The sequence below is a fragment of the Peromyscus californicus genome, unplaced genomic scaffold (genome assembly GCF_007827085.1).
Source record: "Peromyscus californicus insignis strain IS unplaced genomic scaffold, ASM782708v3 Scaffold_10__1_contigs__length_136768540, whole genome shotgun sequence".
NCBI lineage: Eukaryota > Metazoa > Chordata > Mammalia > Rodentia > Cricetidae > Peromyscus > Peromyscus californicus.
In genome coordinates this window covers 61722678-61749342 of record NW_026294391.1, presented here as the reverse complement: position 1 = coordinate 61749342, position 26665 = coordinate 61722678, and the positions used below count along the sequence as shown (strand labels likewise).

Sequence of the window (26665 nt, the reverse complement as noted above, 5' to 3'; positions counted from 1 at the left end):
TACTCGGTCACAAAGCAAATCTCAACAGATAACAAAAAATTGGAATAACCTGTCTAATTCTATCAGACCACCACCATGTTGTTAGATTTAACAGCAACAAAAGCTATAGAAAGTCTACAGTCTCATGGAAACTGAATAATGCCCACCTAAAACATCAATGAGTCAAGGAAGAAATAAGAAAGAAATTAAAGATTTCCTAGAATTCAATGAAAATGAAAGTACAACATACCCAAACTTATGGGACACTATGAAAGCAGTGCTAAGAGGAAAATTCACAGCACTAAATGCACACATAAAGAAGATGAACAAATCTCATACCAATGACTTAACAGCACAACTGAAAGCGCTAGAACAACAACAACAAAAAAACAAACTCACCCAGGAGAAATAGCTGCCAGGAAATAATCAAATTGAGGGCTGAACTCAATGAAATAGAAATCAAGAGAACAATACAAAGAATCAATGAAACAAAGAGTTGGTTCTTTGAAAAAAATCAACGAGATAGACAAACCCTTATCTAAACTAACCAAAAGGCAAAGAGAGAGCACCTAAATTAACAAAATCAGAAAGGAAGAGGGAGACATAACAACAGACAATGAGGAAATCCAGAGAATCATTCTGGATAGATACCACATACCAAAGTTAAATCAAGACCAGATAAACTATTTAAATAGACCAATAACCCCTGAAGAAGTAGAAACACTCATTAAAAGTCTCCCAACCAAAAAAAGCCTAGGACCAGATGGTTTCACTGCAGAATTCTACCAGATTTTCAAAGAAGAACTAATTCCAATACTCTTCAAATTGTTCCACACAATAGAAACAGAAGGAACATTACCGAACTCTTTTTATGAGGCTACAATTACTCCGATACCCAACCCACACAAAGGTGCAACAAAGAGTATTACAGACCAATCTCCCTCATGGAACATTGATGTAAAAATACCCAACAAAATATTGGCAAACCAAATCCAAGAACACATCAAAACAATTATCCACCATGATCAAGTAGGTTTCATCCCAGGCATGCAAGGATGGTTCAACATACGAAAGTCTGTCAATGTAATAATACACCATAAAAACAAAGTGAAAGAAAAAAAAACCACATGATCATCTCATTAGATGCTGAAAAAGCCTTCGACAAAATCCAACACCCCTTCATGATAAAAGGTCTTAGAGAGATCAGGAATACAGGGAACATTCCTAAACATAATAAAGGCAATTTACAGTAAGCCACCAGCCAACATCAAAGTAAATGGAGAGAAACTCAAAGTGATTCCACTAAAATCAGGAACAAGACAAGGCTGTCCGCTCTCCCCATACTTATTCAATGTAGTACTTGAAGTTCTAGCCAGAGCAATAAGACAACATAAGGAGATCAAGGGGATACAAATTGGAAAGGAAGAAGTCAAACTTTCACTATTTGCAGATGATATGATAGTATACATAAGTGACTCCAAAAATTCTACCAGGGAACTCCTACAGCTGATAAACTCCTTCAGTAAAGTGGCAGGATACAAGATCAACTAAAAAAAAATCAGTAACCATCCTATACACAAATGATAAAAGAGATGAGAAAGAAGTCAGAGAAACATCACCCTTTATAGTAGCCACAAATAATATAAAATACCTTGGGATAACACTAACTAAACAAGTGAAGGACCTGTTTGATAAGAACTTTAAGTTTCTAAAGAAAGAAATTGAAGAAGATATCAGCAAATTGAAGGATCTCCCATGCTCATGGATAGGTAGGATTAACATAGTAAAAATGGCAATCTTACCAAAAGCAATCTACAGATTCAGTGCAATTCCCATCAAAATCCCAATACAATTCTTCGCAGACCTGGAAAGAACAATACTCAACTTCATATGGAAAAACAAAAGACCCATGATAGTCAAAAGAATCCTGTACAATAAAACAACCTCTGGAGACATCACCATCACTAACCTCAAGCTCTGCTATAGAGCTCCAGTAATTAAAAATAGCTTGGTACTGGCATAAAAACTGACATACAGACCAATGAAATCGAATTCAAGACCCTGACATTAATCCACACACATATGAACACCTGATTTTTGACAAAGAAGCCAAAACTGTACAATGGAAAAAAGAAAGCATCTTCAACAAATGGTGCTGGCATAACTGGATGTCACCATGTAGAAGTTTGCAAATAGATCCATATCTGTCACTGTGCACAAAACTTAAGTCCAAGTGGATCAAAGAAACTAGACATCAAAATACTGAATAATCCAATTAAAACATGGGCTAAAGAGCTAAACAGAGAATTCTCAAAAAAAGAATCTCAAATGATTGACAGACATTTAAAGAAATGCTCAATATCCTTAGTCATCAGAGAAATGCAAATCAAAACGACTCTGAGATACCATCTTACACCTGTCAGAATGGCTAAGATCAAAAACACTGAAGACAGCTTATGTTGGAGAGGATGTGGAGCAAGGGGACACTCCTACACTGTTGGTGGGAATGCAAACTTGTACAGCCACTTTGGAAATCGATATGGTGCTTTTTTAGAAAATTGGGAATCGATCTACTTCAAGACCCAGCCATACCACTTTTGGGCATATACCCAAGGAATGCTCAATCATACCACAAAGATACATGCTCAACTATGTTTATAGCAGCATTATTTGTAATACCCAGAACCTGGAACAACCTAGATGCCCTTCAACTGAAGAATGGATTAAGAAAATGTGGTACATATTCACAATGGAGTACTACTTAGCAGAGAAAAACAATGACATCAGGAAGTTTGCAGGCAAATGGATGGAACTAGAAAATATCATCCTGAGTGAGGTAACCAAACCCAGAAGGACAAACATGGTATGCACCCACTCATAAGTGGATACTAGATATGAAGCAAAGAACAATCAGACTGCAACCCACAGAACCAGGGAGGCTACTTAGCAGGGGGGACCCTAGGATGACTGTGGCTTATAATAAGTTTTGGTTTTACTCAATCACTGGGCAAGCCTCAGTGAAACATTTCACTATTAGGATAAGAATTTGTACTACATCAAGCTGATAATAGAAAAAAAAAAAGAAAGAAAGAAAAAAGAAAATGTCTTGCCCACAATCCAGGCTAATGGGGACATTTTCTCAGTTGAGGTTCCCTCTTCCCATGTGACTCTCACTTATGTCAAGCTGACAAAATACAATAACAACAAACAAACAATCAAACAAACAAAATACTAACCAATACAAGCAGACAAAGGAAGAAAATGACCCATGCCTTTCAACAGCTGTCCTGTCTTAGGTCTTCTTTCCACTATAGATGAGTCATTATATAGGTCTTGATTTCAATCACCAATCTGCCTGCTCTCGTTTCTCTTTTCGAGTCCTTAGGTCATTGCTCTCTGTGTCCTGCACATAATTTTTAATCATCCTCATTGCCAGAGAGTAATCATTTTATCTTGAGCAGCCTTCTTTGCTTGTAGCCAGACTTTCCTTAATTTACCTTTGATTATTGCTTACATATGTATGGCTAATTCTCATTTTTTAATCCATATACTACGAAACACTACCATATACTACCAAACACCTGCATTTTAATGGAGAAGTATAGTTTTATAATTATATCTAGAAGAAATTTCACATTTTTAAATACAGATTTAGTATACCTTATCTGCTATGCTTAGTACCAGAAATATTTTGGTTTAGTTTTTTTTTCCCTTTTTTGAAATATTGATATGTAAATAATGAGATATCTTTGGGGAAGGGGTCCTTGTTCAAACACAAACTTCATTTATGTGTCATCTATAGTTCATGTACATTAGCAGTATTTCTAGTGCACCTGCATTTTAGACAGCAACTTAGCACATGACTTTAGATGTTTTCACTCTTGGAATATGTTGACATTCATAGGCTTCAGATTTTGGAGCATTTCAGCCTTCTGATTTAGGTTTTCAGCCTGTACCATTTGGATCATTAAATGTTATATCTTGTTTTGGTTTGCTTTATTATTTTGAGACAGAGTTTTACTATGTAGTCCTGGCTGTCTTGGAATGTACTATGTTGACCAGGCTGGCCTCGAACACACAGAGACCAAACTTCCTCTGCCTCCCAAGTGCTAGGATTAAAGGTGTGCCACCATGGTGTGCTTGAATGGTATATCTTATGTAATATGTATTCATCTACTCTCTCTCTCTCTCTCTCTCTCTCTCTCTCTCTCTCTCTCTCTCTCTCTCTCTCTCTCTCTCTCTCTCTCTCTCTCTCTCTCTCTCCCCTGATGGTCTTTGTATAAGTCTCTAGTGTTTTAATGTGAAGTTACTAAATGGATCTTGTTTCTTTTGAAAAATATTTAGTAATTTTTTTTATTTTTTTCTAAATTCAAGTGAGCAGTGAGGATTCAGAAGACACTGACTTTCAAGAGTCAGGAGTTAGTGAAGAAGTCAGTGAATCTGAGGATGAACAACGGCCTAGAACAAGGTCAGTATTACACAGGTTTTTTGTTTGTGTGTTTGATTTGCTTTATTGTCAAAGAATGTTAGAAATTGGGCTGATGAGATGGCCAAGTAAGTAAAGGTGCCCATTGCTGAGCCTAATGTCCTGAGCTTGTTCCTAGGACCCACATGGTGGAAGGAGAGAACCAACTCTTGCAAGCTGTTCTTGTTTCTCTGCATATGTGCTGTGGCCCCTCATCCCTCTGCAAAAATAAATAAATATAAAAAATGCTAGGAATTAACCCAAATGACTATACTTTCAAATCATTTGAAAAATGGCTATGATTGCAAATGAAGTTAACACAAAATATAATATTTTGATTTGAAGGTAATTTTTTAACAGAGAGAGGCCAGCGAGAAAGGTCAGCAGGTAAAGATATTTGCCGATAACCCTGATCCTTGGGACTCCATTGATGGAAAGAGAGAACTGATACCTACCAGTTCTCTTAACTGCCATACTTGTGCCATGGGTGTGCGCTTGCCCTCGCATTCTCTCTCTCTCTCTCTCTCTCTCTCTCTCTCTCTCTCTCTCTCTCTCTCTCTCTGACACACACACACACACACACACACACACACACACACACACACACACACACACACACACACACACACCCCAAATGAAGAGAAGTCAGGAGAAGAGGAATGGGGAGTAAATTTGGTCAATGTACATGATACGCTTGAATAAAAATGTGTTCATGAGCCGGGCGGTGGTGGCGCACGCCTTTAATCCCAGCACTCAGGAGGCAGAGGCAGGCAGATCTCTGTGAATTCGCGGCCAGCTTGGGCTACAGAGTGAGTTCCAGGAAAGGCGCAAAGCTACACAGGGAAACCCTGTCTCGAGAAACCAAAAAAGAAAAGGGGGGTGGTGTTGGTTTATGAAACCCTTCACATTGTGCAAATGAATATATGTTAATAAAAATTAAGAAAACAAGTAATTATACCTAGTTTGTATGTATAGTGCTGGTGATTGAACCCAGGGCTTTGTGTTTTCTTGGCAGAGACTCTACCAAATGAGGCATAGGCCCAGATCTTCCTCTCTTTCTGTCCTTCATTTCTTCCTTTTGTTGAGGGTATGGGTGGGGGTTGCAGCCTTATATAGCCAGGGCTGCTGGCCTTTGATTTACTGTGTAGTTATGGATGACCTTGAACTGCCGTTATTCTTATTTTCACCTCTTGGGTGCCGAGATGGCTGGTGGTACCATGCCTACTTTACTCTATGGTAGGGGTTAGACCTAGGGCTTTTTGCTTTGTAGGCAAGCACTATTATCTGTCACCTGAGCTGCAGTCCTAGCCCCTAATTACTTTTTGTTTTTTTTGACACAGGGTTTCTCTGTGTTACAGTCCTTGCTGTCCTGGAACTTGCTTTGTAGACCATGCTTTCCTTGAATTTACTGAAATCGGCCTGCCTCTGCCTCCCAAGTGCTGGGATAAAAGACGTCTACGACTACTGCTGGGCTTCATTACTTTTTTTTTTTTTTTTTTTGGTTTTTTCGAGACAGGGTTTCTCTGTGTAGCTTTGCGCCTTTCCTGGAACTCACTTGGTAGTCCAGGCTGGCCTTGAACTCACAGAGATCCGCCTGGCTCTGCCTCCCGAGTGCTGGGATTAAAGGCGTATACTTTTTTTTTTTAATTGCTTGATTTAGTAGTGCTGGGAATGAAACTCCATGGTCTTATGCATGCCATGCACATATCACACAGTTGAGCAGCGCTTCCCAAAAAAGTCAGTGTTATTAACACTATTAAACTATACACTTAACAGTGGTTAAGATGGTAAATTTTATACTATGTACCTTTTATTATTACTAAAGTAATACCATGGTCTGTGTATGCTGCTCAGTGGTGTAGTATAAGTGCAGCATACACATGATCCTGGCATGGTATTTCCAAAGTAGTACATAACTCATCAGGAAGCATTTTATTTTATTTTACATTTAAAATTTTCTTCAGGTCTGCAAAGAAAGCAGAATTGGAAGAAAATCAGCGGAGTTATAAGCAGAAAAAGAAAAGACGACGGATTAAGGTTCAAGAGGATTCATCCAGTGAAAATAAGGCAATAGTGGCATTTATTGTTTGTTTGAATTATAATTCACACACTATATTATACTTTATATTAAATTCACTATTTAAATTTCATTCAGTACTGCATTTTATTTTCTTCTTTAAAATTTACCCTTGTTGAAAGAATCTTTTTTCTTTCTTGATTTGCCCCCTTCAGCAAGAAAGTCTTTTAGTTTTAACATGTTTTTGTATTCACATTTAAAAGATTACAATATAATACAAACGTAAGTTTTATATACTGGAAAAGTATGAACTTTACGTGAATACCTTCATTCTTTTTTTCCATTTTTTTCCCTTGGTTTTTTGAGATAGGGTTTCACTGTGTAGTTTTGGAGCCTGTCCTGGATCTCAATCTGTAGAGCAGGCCGGCCTCGAACTCACAGAGATCCACCTGCCTCTGCCTCCTGAGTGCTGGGATTAAAGGCGAGCGCCACCACCACCACCACCTGGCTCTTGTTTCCTTTTTTAAACTCAAAATAGAATTTTTTCCCACACAATGTATCCTGATCATGATTTCCTCTTTTGAGATAGGGTTCGTATAGCCCAGCTTGGCCTTGAACTACCTCTGTAGCTGAGGCTGGCTTTAAATTCCTGATCCTCCTGTCTCAGCTTCCTGAGTGCTGACATGAAAGGTATGTGCCATCATGAGAGGTTCTTTTTTATGTGTGCAGCTGGGTATTGAATATATGGCCTCATCCATATTGGGTAAGTGCACTACACTTGAGACAATGTCCTAGCCCAGAAGGGCTCACTTTTTGAAAAATTAACTTGGAAACATGTTAAAATATACTATTTAATGACCTTAATTGTTTTCACAAGCAATAATTCCAGGCCCACTGAACTTTTCAAAAGTTTAAAACATTTTTTTAATTATGTGTGTGCATGCATGTGTGTGTGTCTGTGTGTCTTGTCTATGTGAATTTAATGCCACATGTGTGCAGGTATCCAAGGAGTCCAAAAGATGATAGTGGATCCTCTGGAGCCATTATGAGACACTGGATGTGGGTGCTGGGAACCGAACTCAGGTCCTCTGGAAGAACAGCAAGCCATCTTAACCACTGAGCCATCTATTCAGCCCAAGACCCACTGAACTTTATCATTTTTCTGTCTAATCTTTAGCTCCTGGTGCACTCTAATTTATTCACTTGACATTTTAAAGGACCTTGTATATGAAATATTTGTGCTTCTCTTCCTAGCTTATTTCATTAATAAATTATTTTCAAATTTAATTCATGTTGTAGTTTATATCAGCATTTCATTTTTATATCTGGATAAACTATATACTTATGTTTATCATACTGTGATTATTCATTCATCTTTTGATGGACATTGCTTATTTTCTTTTAATTGCTTTGAGTCAGGTGATTATGAATATGACTGCAAATGTTTGTTTTTACTCCTGTGGTTAGTTGTTTTTGGTATGTATACAAGTTGTAATTGCTGGGTCATACAGTGATTATATGCTTAACTTCTTAAAGGATTTCCACATACTTTTTCTATATTGGGTACATTATTTTGCATTCTTAAAAGTACTGTGCCAACCAACATTTAGTTTCTTATATTTGCTGTTATTATTCAATAACAACAATTACAGTGTGCATTAAAGGGTATCTTACTACGGTTTTAAATTTTATTTTTCTCTGATCTTTTCTTTGGATATCTTTCCATGTTCTTGTTAGCTATTTGTGTATAAGTTTGTTTTTTTTTTTTTTTTTTTTTTGTTTTGTTTTGTTTTGAGGCAGGATTTTTCTGTGTAGCTTTGGAGCCTATCCTGGAACTCAATCTGTAGACCAGGCTGGCCTTGAACTCAGAGATCTGCCTGCCTCTGCCTCTTGAGTGCTGGGATTAAAGGCGTGCACCACCACACCCAGCCTTTTGTGTATAAGTTTTAAAATAAATGCCTATTTCCATTCTTTTGCCCTGATTTTTTTCCTTTGCCCAGGTTTAATTGAAGTTTTATTCAACACTTGTTTATTTCTAGATATAATTAAAAAAAGTTTTAATTCTATCCCTTGTTGGCACATTACATAGTATAACATGAAGTGACTGAATGACACCATTTTTACTGTTTGTCTCTGTATTTGAATTCCACAGAGCCATTCTGAAGAAGAAAGGAAGGAAGATGATGATGAGGAGGAGGAGGATGAGGAGGAAGAGGATGAAAATGATGATTCTAAGTCACCTGGAAAAGGCAGAAAGAAAATTCGGAAGATTCTTAAAGATGATAAACTAAGAACAGAAACCCAGAATGCCCTTAAAGAAGAGGAAGAGAGAAGAAAACGCATTGCAGAGAGGGAACGTGAGAGAGAGAAATTAAGAGAGGTAGCCAACTTATTTCTGATTGATATATAACTTTCGTAGACACATGTCACAGATGCATACAGGGTTTCAGGAGTTGACCATTTCAATAAACTGTATATTTCTAGGTAAAATTCTTTTACACCAGTGACAGCATGCTCTGCTTATTAGGCTATGTTTGCATGATTAGGTACTTGGAAATGCTTCAGATTCTTGTATGATCATCATAATGATTGTCACATAGGTAGTTAGGAAAATGATTTCTTTTTTAAAATTTCTTTTGACTTTCTAAAATTGTGTGGTAGGGTACATATGAGCCATGATGCACATGTGTGTATCAGAGGGTACTTTGTGGTTGGTTCTCTCCTTTTTCCTTTATGTGGGTTCTAACTCAGTTGTCAGGGTTGTGTAGAGGGTACCTTTATCTGCTGAGCCATTGTGCCAGTGGATTTTTTCATATTTATGAAATATTTGCTTTTTTAAAAGGATTGTTATTTTTAATTATGTGTTTAATTATGTCTGCATGTGGATTCATTTCATATTTGTGGGTGATTGCCTATGAAGGCCTGAGGATGGTGTCAGATCTGCTGGAACTGGGGTTATAGGCAGAAGAGCTGCCAGACATGGGTGCTAGGACCTGAATGCTTATCCTCTGCAAGAGCAGTATGTGTTGTTAACCTCTGAGCCATCTCTCCAGCCTCAGGATTTCTGTTTTTGAATGAATTTTATAGTGAAAATACTGTCCAATACACATAAGGGGAATAATACACTAATCCTTCTTACAGCCATTCTTCTAGCTTCCTCCATTACTAACAGTACCAGATTTGTTTCATATATTTACTTAGTTTTAGATTATTTTGGAATAGATCCCAGAATGGTATCATCATCTATCAGTAGTTGAGACTATAACATTAAAAAGATAAGGATCTTTTAAACATTATTATAAGATCCTATTATACTTTATTCCTTTAAGTAATAGGATTTTTGAGGAAAGTGGTTTCTTTTTTAAGTTGTGTTGCTTTGTGTTTTCATGATTCTTGTTTTTCTGTGTTGTGACTTCTACATCTCTTGTGATGTATACACTTGTTGGCTTTTTATGGGGGTCTTTGTGAGTGACCTTCTCTGGTGAGGTCATTCTTTCCTAACACTGAGAACCTAGTGTAAAGGCAACACAAATTAAACCAGATATAGGAATACATTTAAAATTAGTTAAAGCCAGCTACCAATCCACCAAGAACCACAAGAAGAAAAATAACCAAAATAATGATTTAGAGTAAGCGACGAAGTTAAAAATTAATGCAAAACTAATAACGAATATATTTCAGTTAAAAAGAGGTAGAAAAATGAGCAAAAAAAGCTTACTCTATGAAGGAAAAGAACTTCCCATATTTACCCAGCAGCAGGTGCCGCTCATGGCCACAGTGAACTGTTCTACTGTGGGCTGGGTAAGTTCTTACTCCAGTGACTAACTCCTGTATGCAAGTAGGGCTGGCAGAGGTCCTTCTTTGTGCTGGGTTCCCTGTTTGTATCAGAGCCTGGGAGAAGCATGCAAAGCATTGAGATTTATGGTAGAGGGGAGTACACACATTTCCCTAGTACTTTGCATACTGATCTAAATGGTTTCCGATATGCCCAGGGAGGAGGTTGCAGACATCAAGGGCTTTTCCTCCTACATGAAAAAGTTAGCACACACTTAACCTCTTCGAAGAAGATAAATGTATTATCTTACCATTATTAGAGAAGTTGGGAGTGACTTAGCTGGGTGTGACTGCTGAATCCTCTGCTCAGTGTTTCACTAAGTTTTAGAAATTACCAGTGCTATACATTTATGAGTTTGTGTTATTTTCTCAGCTTAACTTGTTACCAGAATGTTTAGACCCTTATCTATTAGAATAAAGCCACTACATGGCATTTTGCTTCAGTTTTGTGGCCTATAGGAGAGCATTTCAGTCTTTTAAATGACTAACTTTGATTAGGTCAGGCCTACTTAGGAGAATATGTTTTGATTAACTGACTCAGATGATGATTAGTCATATCTGGGACTAATATCACATTGTATTTATAGGTCTCAATCACACTCAATGAGTTAAGATTGTACAGGATGTTTATAACAAGAGGCAAGAATTCTGGTGCCATTTTAAAATTCTGCTCACCATTTCTTGCAAGCAGGCCAAGGCATTTAAGAAATTTGTTTTTTTTTTCTAATTGCTTTTCCTTGTGCTGTGTCGTGACATCATCAATGCTTGGACATAATTAATAACTGTTAAATACTTATTATGTATTAAATCCTTAATACATGCTGCTTATCTCCACAGTACCCCTGAGGGCTCTTGAAACACTTTCCTGATTTTCAAGTATAGAAACTAAGGCTAAGAAAATTTACATACCATAATGAAATGGAATTTGGACCTAAATGCCTGTGCTTGACTATAATGTCCCCTAGTATTATTCTTGATGGGTTTATCACTTAAAATTTCATGTAAATTCAGTGTCCATATAATTTATTACAAACCTGTGATTTAATTTGCAGTTTTCAGATGTGATAACATTATTGTGGTTTTTAAAAGATCACCCTTTTAAAGAGACCCTGAAAACTTTTTTATGCACAAAATTTCATAGTTTCTTATGTTCGCTTCAAAATAATTTCTAGGCTAGATGTTGTAGTGAATGCTTGTAATCCCAGCGTTCAGGGATGGAGAGGTAGACTGGAACTTCAAGGTTTTATTTTATTTTTGTCATTTTTTTAGAGACAGGGTCTCATGTAGCACAGTTTGGCCATGAACTCAATATGTAGGTTAGGCTGTCCTTGAACTCCCGATTTTCCTGTCTTTACTTCCAAAGGGGTGAGAGTATATAGATTTTGTCCCTATGCTTGGCACTTAAAAAGTTTTGTTTGTTTTCTATGTTAGGGAGTTGAACCTAGGGCCTGACACATGGTAAGCTCTATCTTATCATGTGTGCCCCACCCCTACAGTTTTTTAAATCAATTATCTTTGTTTTGTTTTGTTTTGCCTGGAACAATAAGTGTATTCACGTAAGCATTTCTTTTGGTAAAATATCATTGGTTTTTGCTTCAAACCATGAGCTATATGGAAGCAATTTTCTACATCTAAATCTGTTCTTTAGTTCCTTCTGTAATGTGTGAGTTAGGGTTAACCCAAAATATGTGTGTACACATACTTGTGCTTGTGTGTGTACATTCAGTTAAGTTTTATTGTTATTATTATATATGCATTTGTAAGGTGCATATTTATGTAGAGGCCAGAGTTCAGCCTTGAGTGTCATTCCTCAGGAACTATCAACCTTATTTTTTGAGTTAGGGATTCTCAGTGACTTGGAATTGGTTAGGTACATTATTCTGGCTGGCCACTGAGTGATAGGAATCTGCCTTTCTCTACCACCACAAGGGTTAGCTTGCCTCATTCCTTCTTGCCTTCTTTTCTCCTTTACTACTACTTCCCCCCTCCCCTGTCTTCCCTCCCTCTTTCCTTCCATACATTTTGGGGATTGAACTCTGTACTTCACTGACAGAGAGCTATTTACTCAAAATTCTACTTAATACAACTGTATTGCAGTATTTTGAGTGAAAGGTATTAAAGTAATTCCTTACATTGCTATATTGATTTCAAGTCTATATGAAATTTTTTCTCTGGAAAACATAAACCTGTACCTTCTCATATTGGATGTGTCCTGTGGGAATATGTGTGTCTGTATTTTGGAAAATCCATTTTGTTAAGATTGATATTAGGTCGGGCGGTGGTGGTGGTGGTGGTGGTGGTGGTGGTGGTGGTGGTGGTGGTGGTGGTGGTGGTGCATGCCTTTAATCCCAGCACTTGGGAGGCAGAGACAGGCAAATCTCTGAGTTCCAGGCCAGCCTGGTCTACAAAGCAAGTCCCTGAATAACTAAGGCTGTTACACAGAGAAACTCTGTCTTGAAAAAGAAAAACAAAAGATTGATACTACACCATTGCTTGAAACCTTTCTGTGAGCTTAACTGTCAACGACTCCCTTTTTTGTAGGTGATAGAAATTGAGGATGCTTCACCTACCAAGTGTCCAATAACAACCAAATTGGTTTTAGATGAAGATGAAGAAACCAAAGAACCTTTAGTGCAGGTTCATAGAAACATGGTTATAAAATTGAAACCCCACCAAGTAGATGGTAAGAAGCTACTAAATGATTCAATCACTTTTAGCTAAATTTTACTTTGCTTTTGTTTTCTTCTGTTTGCCTAGCATTTTGCTAGTCATTGGAGATACATTGTTGAGCAATAATATGATTCCAGCTGTTACAGATCTCACAAGGAAGTAAGGAGGAACAAGTTTTGATGACTGCAAGCATAATGTTTTAAATAGGCAAGAAGTGCTACTTACAAGTGGGAAATTATATAGCAAGCACTGTTAAGGTACATCATGCTTGGATAGAGCAGTTAGGAAGAAGCACAGTTATTCAAAAGCTTTCTTTGGGAAATGCCATTTCAACATTTTAAAGTAAGTGTTTAATGGATTTTTGAACGTTAGTATCAGGAAGTTTTCAACTGTTCCTACTCTCTACTGTGTTAGTCTAGAACTACTAAGTTAGTTTTAAATGTGTATGTGTAGTAGTCCATAAGGGAAATTCAGCAGTTCCTACTTCTTGGATTACCAACCCCATTTATTGCTCAGTTTCTACTGTTGGACAAATAACTTTCTCTTAGGATTTCTTTTCTGCTTGATTCAGTAAGCCTGAAAGTTCATTTGATAGGAAGCTGTGCTCTCTTTGGTTAAAGTTGCTATTCTCAAGTATTCTTCTGCCTCTTTGGGCTGTCCTAAGGTATAGAGAAACCTAGTGTTTAGGGTAATTGAACAGACATCCCCCTGTTGTCTGCTTGTGTTTTATTTCTGCAGAAAAAATCAGTTCTATTTGTGTTAAGAATTTCTTTAGCACCAATTGCTTTTTGAATGCTGTTTCTTGGGTGCTGGAGAGATGGCTCAGTAGCTAAGAGTACTTGTTGCTCTTGTAGGGAAACTTGGTTCGATTCCCAGCACTCATATGGTATAAATTCATGCATATAAAGTAAATTTGAAAAAAAAAAGAAACCCAAAGCCTGCTGTTTCTAACAAGTTTTGATTTCTCATTCTTAGGTGTTCAGTTTATGTGGGATTGCTGTTGTGAGTCTGTGAAAAAGACAAAGAAATCTCCAGGTTCAGGGTGTATTCTTGCCCACTGCATGGGCCTTGGTAAAACCTTGCAGGTAAGAGCTATAGGAAATAATCCTATCTGTTTTTGCACAAAGATTAATATGTACTATTGATTCTGCTGTGTTTTAGGCAGGTTGTAGAGATACAGCAGTTAAGAAGAATGATAAGATTTCTTCTTAAGTATTGTATATTATGGTGGAAAATGAAATTTTAAAATGTACTTTCTGATACTGTGTTAAAAGGGGAGGATCAAGAGTTAGGGCAAGCATATTTGAAGAGGTAGTGTTTGTATATGCATATACATAAATATGTATAGCAACAATTAACTAAAAAAGAGGCCATGGATTAGAGAGCAAGGAGGGGTACATGCGAAGGTTTGGAAGAAAGAAAGGGAAGGAGTAAATGATACAATTATTTTATAATCTCAAATAAAAGAAAAAGTTAACAAAAACCCCAAGTATTCCTGATAGCACTACAAAAAAAAGTGATGTTTGCAAAGATGCTGATTGATGGAGTTGAGGCAGTGTGGTTGCAGATGTGACTGCCTGTAGCTTCAAGGACAGAAGATGAAATTAACTTCTTATTCAACTTTTTCTTCTTTTTCTTTTTCCCTTTTCATTTTTCGAGACACGTTTCTGTGTGTAACAGTCCTGACTGTTCTGGAACTTGCTTTGTAGACCAGGCTGTCCTGGAACTCAGAGATCCGCCTGCCTCTGTCTCCCAAGTGCTGGGATTAAAGGCGTGGTCCTCTTATTCAGCTTTTAATAGTTTGTGATGGTAATAAGAATTTAAAGTCTTTTTTCACTATAAAACTGCTTCATTTCTAGGACTGGCTTTATTGTTATATTTCTTTTTTAAAAAAAATTTTATATAGGAGATTTTCTAGTCGTGTTACATATCAGCCACAGATTCCCCTGCCCTCCCTCCTCCCACCTCCCAGCCTTCCCCCTCAATCCACCCCCCATTCCCACCTCCTCCAAGGCAAGGTCTCCCCTGGAGAGTCAGCACAGCCTGGTACATTCAGTTGAGGCAGGTCCAATCCCTTCCTCCCTGCACCAAGGCTGTGCAAAGTGTCCCTGCATAGGCCCTAGCATCCAAAAAGCCAACCCATGCACCAAGGACAGATCCTGGTCCCACTGCCTGGGGGCCTCCTGAGCAGTTCAAGCTAATCAACTGTCTCACTTATCCAGAGGGCCTAGTCCAGTTCCTTGGGGGCGCCTCAGCTATTGGTTCACAGTTCATGTGTTTCCACTAGTTTGGCTATTTGTCCCTGTGCTTTTTCCAGTCATGGTCTTGATATCTCTTGCTCATATAATCCCTCCTCTCTCTCATTGATTTGACACCTGGAGCTCCACCTGGGGCTTGGCTGTGGATCTCTGCATCTGCTTCCATCAGTTACTGAATGAGAGTTCTATAATGACAGTTAGGGTGTTTGGCCAACCGATCACCAGAGTCGGTCAGCTCAGTCACTCTCTCAACCATTGCCAGTAGTCTATAGTAGAGTCATCTTTGTGGATTTCTGGGGACCTCTTTAGCATTCTGCTTCTTCCTATTCCCGTGGAGTCTTCATTTATCATGGTATCTTTTGCCTTGTTCTCCCACTCTGTTCCTGATCCAGCTGGGACCTCCTGCTCCCCTAAGCTCTTTTTCCTCCAACCCTTGCCCTCTATTATCCCCCCCTCACCCACAGTTTGCTCATGTAGATCTCATCCATTTCTCTGTCGCTGGGCGATCCCTGTGTCTTTCTTAGGGTCCTCTTTACTAGGTAGCCTCCCTGGAGTTGTGAGCTGCAATCTGGTTATCCTTTGCTTTACATTTAGTATCCGCTTATGAGTGAGTACATACCATGTTTGTCTTTCTGAGTCTGGGTTACCTCACTCAGGATGATATTATCTAGTTCCATCCATTTGCCTGCAAACCTCCTGATGTCATTGTTTTTCTCTGCTGAGTAGTACTCCATTGTGTATATGTACCACATTTTATTTATCCATTCTTCAGTTGAAGGGCATCTAGGTTGTTCCAGGTTCTGGGTATTACAAATAATGCTGCTATGAACATCGCTGAGCATGTATCTTTGTGGTATGATTGAGCATTCCTTGGGTATATGCTCAAGAGTGGTATAGCTGGGTCTTGAGGGAGGTTGATTCCCAATTTTCTAAAAAAGCGCCATATCGATTTCCAAAGTGGCTGTACATTTTTGTTTGCATTCCCACCAACAGTGTAGGAGTGTTCCCCTTGCTCCACATCCTCTCCAACATAAGCTGTCTTCAGTGTTTTTGATCTTAGCCATTCTGACAGGTGTAAGATGGTATCTCAAGAGTCGTTTTGATTTGCATTTCCCTGATGATTAAGGATGCTGAGCATTTCCTTAAATGTCTTTCAACCATTTGAGCTTCTTCTGTTGAGAATTCTCTGTTTAGCTTTATAGCCCATTTTTTAATTGGACTGTTAGGTATTTTGATGTCTAGTTTCTTGAGTTCATTATATATTCTGGATATCAGCCCTCTGTCAGTTGTGGGGCTGGTAAAGGTCTTTTCCCATTCTGTAGGCTGTCTTTTTATCTTACTGACTGTGTCCTTTGCCCTACAAAAGCATCTCAGTTTGAAGAGGTCCCATTTATTAATTGTTTCTCTCAGTGTCTGTGCTACTGGTGTTATATTTAGGAAGTGATCTCCTGTGCCAGTGCATTCTCTTCTATCAGGTTCAGAGTAACTGGATTTATGTTGAGGTCTTTGATCCACTTGGACTTAAGTTTTGTGCATGGTGACAGATATGGATCTATTTGCAGTCTTTTACATGTTGACATCCAGTTATGCCAGCACCATTTGTTGAAGATGCTTTCTTTTTTCCATTGTACAGTTTTGGTTTCTTTGTCAAAAATTAGGTGTTCATACATGTGCAGATTAATGTCGGGGTCTTCAGTTCGGTTCCATTGGTCCACATGTCAGTTTTTATGCCAATACCAAGCTGTTTTTTATTACTGGAGCTCTATAGTAGAGCTTGAAGTCAGGGATCGTGATGCCTCCAGAGGTTGTTTTATTGTACAGGATTCTTTTGGCTATCCTGGGTTTTTTGTTTTTCCATATGAAGTTGAGTATTGTTCTTTCCAGGTCTGTGAAGAATTGTGTTGGAATTTTGATGGGGATTGCATTGAATCTGTAGATTGCTTTTGGTAAGATTGCCATTTTTACTATGTTAATCCTACCTATCCATGAGCATGGGAGATCTTTCCATTTTCTGACGTCTTCTTCAATTTCTTTCTTCAGGGACTTAAAAGTTCTTGTCATACAGGTCCTTTGCTTGCTTAGTTAAGGTTAGCCCAAGGTATTTTATATTATTTGTGGCTATTGTAAAGGGTGATGTTGCTTTGATTTCTTTCTCAGCCCATTTGTCATTTGTATATAGGAGGGCTACTGATTTTTTTGAGTTAATCTTGTATCCTGCCACATTACTGAAGGTGTTTATCAGCCGTATGAGTTCCTTGGTCGAATTTTTGGGGTCACTTATGTATACTATCATGTCATCTGCAAATAGTGAAAGTTTGGCTTCTTCCTTTCCAATTTGTATCCTTTTGATCTCCTTATGTTTTCTTAGTGCTCTGGCTAGAACTTCAAGTACTATATTGAATAAGTATGGGGAGAGTGGACAGCCTTGCCTTGTTCCTGATTTTAGTTGTATCTCTTTGAGTTTCTCTCCATTTACTTTGATGTTGGCTGGTGGCTTGCTGTAAATTGCCTTTATTATGTTTATAGGTATGTTCCCTGTATTCCTGACCTCTCTAAGACCTTCATCATGAAGGGGGGTTGGATTTTGTTAAAGGCCTTTTCAGCATCTAGTGAGATGATCATGTGATTTTTTTTTTCCTTTCAGTTTGTTTTTGTGGTGTATTGCATTGCCAGACTTTCGTATGTTGAACCAACCTTGCATCTCTGGGATGAAGCCTACTTGGTCATGGTGGATAATTGTTTTGATGTGTTCTTGGGTTTGGTTTGTCAATATTGTGTTGGGTATTTTTGCATCAATGTTCCATGAGGGAGATTGGTCTGTAATACTCTTTGTTGCATCTTTGTGTGGGTTGGGTACTGGGGTAATTGTAACCTCATAAAAAGAGTTTGGTGATGTTCCTTCTCTTTCTATTGTGTGGAACAATTTGAAGAGTATTGGAATTAGTTCTTCTTTGAAAATCTGGTAGAATTCTGCAGTGAAACCATCTGGTCCTAGGCTTTTTTTGGTTGGGAGACTTTTAAATGAGTGTTTCTACTTCTTCAGGGGTTATTGGTCTATTTAAATAGTTTATCTGGTCTTGATTTAACTTTGGTATGTGGTATCTATCCAGAAAATTGTCCATTTCTTCCAGATTTTCCAATTTTGTGGAGTACAGGTTTTGAAGTATAACCTGATGATTTTCTGGATTTCCTCATTGTCTGTTGTTATGTCCCCCTTTTCATTTCTGATTTTGCTAATTTGGATGCTCTCTCTGCATTTTGGTTAGTTTGGATAAGGGCTTGTTGATCTTGTTGATTTTTCTCAAAGAACCAACTCTTTGTTTCATTGATTCTTTGTATTGTTCTCTTGGTTTCTATTTCATTGATTTCAGTTCTCAATTTGATTATTTCCTGGTGTCTATTCCTCCTGGGTGACTTTGCTTCTTCTTTGTCTAGAGCTTTCAGGTGTTCTGTTAAGTCACTAGTGTGAGATTTCTCCAACTTCTTTATGTGGGCATTTAGTGCTATGAATTTTCCTCTTAGCATTGCTTTCATAGCATCCCATAAGTTTGGGTATATAGTATATTCATTTTCATTGATCTCTAGGAAGTCTTTTATTTCTTTCTTTAAATTCTTCCTTGACCCATTGGTGATTCAGTTGAGCATTATTCAGTTTTCATGAGATTGTAGGTTTTCTGTAATTTTTGTTGTTGTTGAAATCTAACTTTAAACCATGGTGGTTTGATAAAATACAGGAGGTTATTCCAGTTTTTTGTTATCTGTTGAGATTTGCTTTGTGACGGAGTATGTGGTTGATTTTAGCGAAGGTTCCATGGGGTGATGAGAAGAAGGTATATTCTTTTTTGTTAGGATGGAATGTTCTGTAGATATCGATTAAGTCCATTTGAGTCATAACATCAGTTAAGTCCCTTATTTCTCTGTTAAGTTTCGATTTGGCAGATTTGTCCAGTGGTGAGAGTGGCATGTTAAAGTCTCTCACTGTTAATGTGTGGGATTTTATGTGTGATTTAAGCTTTAGTAGTGTTTCTTTTACATATGTGGGTGCCCTTGTGTTTGGGGCATAAATGTTCAGAATTGAAACTTCATCTTGGTGGATCTTTCCTGTGATGAGTATGTAATGTCCTTCTTGATATCTTTTGATTGATTTTAGTTTGAAGTCTATTTTATTGGATATTAGGATAGCTATACCAGCTTGCTTCTTAAGACCATTTGATTGGAAAGACTTTTCCCAGCCTTTTATACTGAAGTCATGTCTATCTGTGAAATTGAGGTGTGTTTCTTGTATGCAGCAGCAAGATGGGTCCTGCTTTCATATCCATTCTGTTAGACTGTGTCTTTTTATAGTTCAATTAAGTCCATTGATATTAAGGGATATTAATGACCTGTGATTGTTTATTCTTGTTATCTTTTGGTGGTAGTGTGTGTGTACTTCTCTTCTTTGAAGTTCACTGCTGTGGGGTTATCTATTGTCTGTATTTTCGTGGGTGTATCTGACTTCCTTAGGTTCGAAGTTTCCTTCTAGTGCTTTCTATAGGGCTGGATTTGTGGATTGGTATTGTTTAAATCTGGTTTTGTCTTGGAACATCTTGTTCACTCCGTCTATGATGACTGAAAGTTTTGCTGGTTATATCAGTCTAGGCTGGCATTCATGGTCTCTTAGTGTCTGCATTACATCTGTCCAGGTCCTTCTGGCTTTCAAAGTCTCCATTGAGAAATCGGGTGTTATTTTGATGGGTTTGCCTTTATAAAGTCATTTGGCCTTTTTCCTTTGCTGCTCTTAATATTCCTTCTTTATTCTGTAAGTTTAAGTTGTTTAATTATTATGTGGTGAGGGTACTTTTTTGGGGGGTCTAGTCTGTTTGGTGTTCTATAGGCTTCTTATATCTTCATAGGTATTTCCTTCTTTAAGTTGGGTAAGTTTTCTTCTATGATCTTGTTGAATATATTTTCTGTTCCTTTCAGTTGGTATTATTCTCCTTCTTCTATCCCTATTATTCTGAGGTTTGGTCTTTTCATGGTGTCCCAGATTTCTTGGGCATTTTGTGTTATGACTTTTTTGGCTTTGGTATTTTCTTTGACTGATGAATCCATTTCCTCTATTGTATCCTCTACACCAGAGATCCTCTTTTCCATCTCTTGTATTCTGTTGGTTATGCTTGCATCTGTGTTTCCTGTTCATTTACTCAGATTTTCTCTTTCCAGCATTCCTTCTGTTTGTGTCTTCTTCATTGTTTCTATTTCCCATTTCAGGTCTTGAACTGTTTCCCTCACCTGTTTAATTACTTTTTCATGATTTTCTTCAAGGGATTTATTGATTTCTTCCATTTTTTTATTTGTCTTTTCCTCTATTTCTCTATAGATTTCTTCCAGTTTTTTGTTTGTCTTTTCCTCAATTTCATTTTTCATTTTTTTCTTGAAAGGCTCTAGCATCTTCATGACGCTATTCTTAAGGTCACTTTTTCTGCTTCTTCTACCTTGTGATGTTCAGGTCTTTCTGTTGGAGGGGGGTTAGGTTCTGGTGATGCCATATTGCTCTTTATGTTGTTGTATGTACTTTTGCCTTGACATCTGCCCATCTCCTCCTCTAATAGGTATGAGAGGTGCCTGTGTCTGAGCGAGTTGCTATTGGTCTACTCTGTGCTTGTTGTGTCTGTGTCTCAGGGAGCCCCCTGGGTCCAGTCTTAGCTCTTGGTCTAATTGGAGCAGGCAAATTCTGTGTCTCAGGGAACTTCTCCTGGGTCAACCCAAGCTAGTTGATTCTGTGACTCACAGAGCCGCTCTTGGTCTTATCCGAGTTCTTGGTCCTGTCTGAGCTGACAGATTCCGTGTTTCGGGAAGCCTCTCTTGTTCCAGTGAGAGGTCGCAGATTCTACGTCTCAGAAAGCCACTTTTGGTCTAAGAGGGCTGACAGATTCCCTGTCTCTGGAGGTTACTCTTGGTCCAATAAGAGCTCTTTGTGCAATGATAGCTGGCAGTTTGCTTTCTGAGCCTCAGGAAGTGGCTGGGGTCTTGGGTGGATGGTTATGGGGACAGGGCGTGTAGACTGCAGGGTCCCCTGGGGGGTTTGGTGAGGGGGCGGGCCTTCCCGCAGGGACCCTGCCTGCTGGCTGGCAACTGGGACAGAGTTGGGTGGGTGTCCCCAGGGAAGGGCTGTGTCCCAGGGATGGATGGGTCCTAGGGTCAGGACTCATTGGGTATGAACAGAGTCACTCACCTCTAGGTCCAATGAGAGCTGGTGGTTGGTTTCCAAGCCTCAGGAACTGGCTGGGGTCTCAGGCAGATGGATATGGGGGCAGGGCGTTTAGATTACAGGGTCTGCTGGGGGGTCTTGGTGAGGGGGGTGCCTTCCTGCAGGAGCCCTGCCTGCTGGCTGGCAACTGGGGCAGAGTTCATGTTATATTTCTTTACCTGTGTTTTGTATGGGTTTGAGAATTATGACCTTGCTTTGTTGGCTGGCTTATTATTGAAAGAAAACCTATTAAGTTGTGATTGCTTGATTTTGTATTTTTTTGTGAATATTTAAATGAGAATGGTAACTTTCTTTACTGTCTTGTAGGTGGTCAGTTTTCTTCATACAGTTCTCTTGTGTGACAAATTGGATTTCAGTACGGCTTTAGTGGTTTGTCCTCTTAACACTGCTTTGAATTGGATGAATGAATTTGAGAAGTGGCAGGAGGGCTTAAATGATGATGAAAAGCTTGAGGTAACACTTAATAATATTTCCTGTAGAAAGAATTGTATGAGATTCATATATGGAAAGAAGATTCTTATTTACTAATACCTATTTCAGTGGCAATGTTTAGAACTCTTTTGTTTCAGTAGCATCTGTTAAACTTTATTTTTAAAGGTCTCTGAATTAGCAACCGTGAAACGTCCTCAGGAGAGAAGTTATATGTTACAGAGATGGCAAGAAGATGGTGGTGTGATGATCATAGGATATGAAATGTACAGAAATCTTGCTCAAGGAAGGAATGTGAAGAGTCGGAAACTTAAAGAAATATTTAATAAAGCTTTAGTTGACCCAGGTAAGGTACTGTCGGCACTGATATGACAAAGCCAGTTTAAAAATTTGTGTTCATCTTTAATTTAAGAGTTATTAATTGAATACTTACTAAGTAGCTGGCACTTGTGTTCTTTGTCCTTTTTGTTTTATTTTTGTTATTCCTAAACATAATTTAAGTAACATAAAATCACTGTTAATGCTTTTAGTTGTTCAGAATTTCAGTGTTTGGGGATCTGTGATTGGTGTATTATTAGAATTGTAAGCTAGTGAATTAGATCATTTCAACAGATTTTGTTCACAATGTATCTTGCAAATGGTTTTCAACAACAGTTTTAAAAATCAGGCATGGTGGTGTGTGCCTATATTCATGGCCCGCCTATTTGACAGGGTCTCGTGTCCCTGACTGGCAGAGGAGCATCTTAACCTTGTGATCATCCTGCTGCCTCCACTTCCTGAGTGATGGAACTATTGGCATGACACTTGGTTTATGTGGTGATGTGTGGTACTATCCCAAGGCTCATGCATGCTAGGTCACATCTCCAGCCCGAAATTCAATTTTGAAATAAGATTTATATGCTGGGTATGGCAAATCATTTCTGTAATCCTAGCACTTCTGAAATGGAGGCAGGAAGATCATATGTCCATCTCAAACAGGAAGGGGCATGTACTAAGATAGCTTAGTGGTAAAAAGCTGTTACCGTGTAGATGTAACCAACCGTCTTATTAAATAAGAAACACAGAACCAATGCAAAGAAGAAAGCCAAGAGATAAGAGCCTTACCCGCCTCCTGCAGCTAGCCTCTTAAGCCAAGAGACCTCTCCGAAAGAGACCTACTTTCTGTCTGTTTGTCTTTATATAGACTTTCTGTTCTGCCTTCTCATTGGTTGTAAAACCAACCACATGACTGCCTCGTCACTGTCTGTTGGCTGTGTCCTTGAACACACAGAGAGCTACTTAGCTCTGCCTACCAAGTGCTAGGATTAAAGGCATGCACCACCACCGCCCAGCTTTGCTATGGCTTGCTATTAGCTCTGACCCCCAGGCAACTTTATTTATTAACATACAAATAAAATCACATTTCAGTACAAATAAAATACCACCATATTACTGTGCCTGCCTGATGATCTGAGTTCAATCTCTGGAATCCATGATTCCAGAATCAGTTCAAGGTGCCATGATTTATTTTATTTTTAAATTTTGCCCTATTATGAGAGAGAAAGGGAGAATACAGGAAAGAATGAATGAATGTGGACATGTGTGTGCCATGGTGTGCATGTAGAGAGGTCAGAACACAACTTTTGGCACTTCTTTCACCACTGTGGGTTCCTGGGATAGAGCTCAGGCATTTGCAGCAAGACATGAGCACTTTGACCTCCTGAGTCATCTCTCTGGCTCCCCTTTGATTTTAAAAGTGGTCTGAGTGCTCTTGGAAACTGGAAGCTGGCATAATTCCAGTATACTTCTGCTTTCTCTACTACGGCCATTACTTTTTGAGGTTCTTAAACATTCTTTTTGGCTTCTAGTTAGTAGGTACATCTTGGCTAGCAACTTACCAATTACTTAACTCATGAGCACATTCTACTTTTGCTTCTACTTCATGAATTTTCGCTTTCTTAGCCACCAATGAAGTTGGTCCAGTTTTAGGTAAGAAGAGGGAACTAAGAGACGGTACTCCAAAGATTTAGAAACAAGACTTAGCAGATGTCTTAGTGATGTAGCAGAGACTGGAGGTCAAGAGACAGATCACCATAAGACCAAAATAAAAAAGGTCAACAGCAATCTTATGAGAGGCTAGTAGCAAATCAGAGGACAAGTAGGAGCTCTTAGGAGCGTGAAGCGGAGGAGGACTATGTAAATAAATGTCTTCAATTCTAAGCCTTCTATGGCATTAAGTATATTGCTCTTCACCTTCACAGAGAACATTCCAGGCATCAGTTCAGCCATGCTAGGTGTACAGTATCCAGCTTGATCTGAAATTAATAGGTTTTTCTTGATGTAGCCTAAAACTACATCTGTAAATTCTAGTAAATCTGTAGTATAATTCTAAATGTAGTTTTAGCTGATAACATGCTGATCTTATTTTAAAAATGTATTTATTTACTTTAATTTTTAAGTCATTTTTAAAATGTTTATGTGTATAGCTGTTTTGCCTGCATGTATATCTGTGTACCGCGTGTGTGCCTGGCACCTGAAGAAGCCTGAAGAGCATGTTAGATCCCCCAGAACTGGAATTACAGATAGTTATGAGCTATCATATGGGTGTTAGGAACTGAACCTAGATCCTTTAGAAAAAAAGCAGCAAATGCTCTTAGCCACCTCTCCAGTCCCCTTGTTAGTTAATTTTTAAATTTAAATGCCTAGGTTATCCTTGTTATGACTTAAACAATCCTTTGATTTTCTGTTAGTGTTTTTGTTAAATTGTGTTTTGTTTGTGACAGGATGTTTCTATGTAGTCCAGGCAGGCCTTGAATGCTTGATCCTCCCCCTGTCCCTGTCACTGTTCTCTTAAGATTAGAGATACTTTGTTGTCTCAAACTATTTGTATTACAATGAGTATCTCATAATATATTTCATGTGTAACATATACCAAAAGGAATGTGCTAAAACCCAAAGTCCGATATTTACATATCTTTTGTATGTAAATTCTCTTTCCATCAGTCTCAGAATCTCTTAGGCTTTACATTTATTAGAAGAGATATATAAAATAGTAATTTCTTTTTTCCCTCCAAGTGGTTTCTATGGTTTGATGCAAATTGGTGACACCAAAGATTCATAGGGCAGCTGAGTATTTGAAAATTTGGGTTTGTTTAATATAGAAGAATTATCCTAATTCAAGCCTAGGCTAAGAGCTAGATGTGAGGGCCAGAGAAACAGTTTTGAGGTATCATAGTCTTAGGGAGTAGGTTGTAAAGTGGGAGAAGCAGGCTGTGAGGTCCGAATCTGGGGAGCAGATCCTAGTATGGCAGCTCTTTGGGTTTACCAGAGTTGGTAGTTCATAGTGCATGCAGAGCTCAGCTTCTCCAGGTTTGAATTGCTACACAGCTGCTGCTACAAGTGGCACAAAGTGACTACAATCATTTAAATATTGCTCATGGTGAGGATTGAACCTAGGGACTTGTCCATGGAAGGCAAGCACTCTTAGTACTGTGCTACATCCATGGCCCTAACTTTGATTCTTAAAAATACCAATAGGTGGCATTGTAACTTACTGAAAAAGAATATTAATTATAACACTATAGAATGCTACTTCTATTTTGCCCTTAATTGTTATTGAAAAATATTTTCCTATTTAATGCATATAAATTGGTCTAGTGGAGTTTTCTAATTCATTTTAGTGCTTGTAGAAGTATACTTTTAAAACTTCAAAAGAAAAAAAATCTGTGTGTATGTGTATGAACAAAATTCAAAGTATTGTATTTGAGCAGCAAGGTCTGCCCCCTTCAGGTTTAATAATTCACTGGAAAGACACAGGGAAACCTGAAGTCATTATACTCATGTTTATGGCTTCTTATACTGAATTAATACGACTGTGATTAACAACAGGAAAAGACACACAGGGCAGGATCCAGGAGTTTCTGGGGGTGGGGCGGGTGGTGATCTTCTAGTACAGTCATACAGTGAGAGCTAACTTTTTTCAGTAATGATGTCTTAACTATGTGCATGGACTGTTGCCAGCCTGCTGGCTCACTTTGGACTTGGTTATTATGTAGGTCTCATTAACTACCTCTTCATATGATCTAAATCTCCAGTTCCTGTGTATATCTAAAAGTTTCTTAGCCCCCTTTCCATGAACCACATTATTAGCATAGACTATCTGGATATCCTGAAGTTTCTAGATAAAATACTCTTATCATGCCAGACATTGTAAGACTTTTCCTTGGACAAGATAATATACCCCCACCTGTGTGTGTGTGTGTGTGTGTGTGTGTGTGTGTGTGTGTGTGTGTGTGTGTGTGTACATAGCATCTAAGCAGTGAAGTATTTGTGTAGATGTCCTCTGATGCACTTGAGGTAGTTATTTAAATGCAAATACATTTCATAATATAAACAGCTATAGACTTACGATGTTTGGTTCACTTTCAGATTTTCTTTTTGGCTTTATGATTCTATGAAGGCTATATGTATTTGGTAGGAACTATACTTCAAATTTAGAATTTTAATGTTTCTGAGCTGGTGATGCTCAGCAGGATATTGCCTTCAAGTACAAGCTTTAACATTGGGTCCATTGGCACACACCTGCAGTCCCAGCACTTGGGAGGTGGAAGTCGGAGGACTAGAAATCAAAATTATTCTTTTGTCCGTAGTGGATTCCAAGCCAGCCTGGTATGTAGGAGATTCTGACTCAGAAAAAGAAGTCCTCTAAAAAGTGCAGTGTGTAACTTTCATTCATTCATGTTGCAAGAGTAAGCAACCAGTATTATACAATAAGTGTTATTGTG

The 26665-nt window shown here is 38.3% G+C and overlaps 1 protein-coding gene across 8 annotated transcripts in view; it reads left to right on the top strand.

The window, feature by feature from the left end:
- The window catches only part of Atrx (ATRX chromatin remodeler), a 188969-nt gene that overhangs the window by 99303 nt on the left and 63001 nt on the right, over positions 1-26665 (top strand). For all 8 annotated transcript variants that reach the window (XM_052734627.1, XM_052734580.1, XM_052734576.1 and 5 more), the window contains 7 exons: positions 4354-4447; positions 6409-6511; positions 8614-8841; positions 12837-12978; positions 13941-14050; positions 21780-21926; positions 22071-22248. In XM_052734627.1, the coding sequence (XP_052590587.1) occupies positions 4354-4447; positions 6409-6511; positions 8614-8841; positions 12837-12978; positions 13941-14050; positions 21780-21926; positions 22071-22248 (1002 nt within the window). The remainder of the gene's footprint in view (positions 1-4353; positions 4448-6408; positions 6512-8613; positions 8842-12836; positions 12979-13940; positions 14051-21779; positions 21927-22070; positions 22249-26665) is intronic.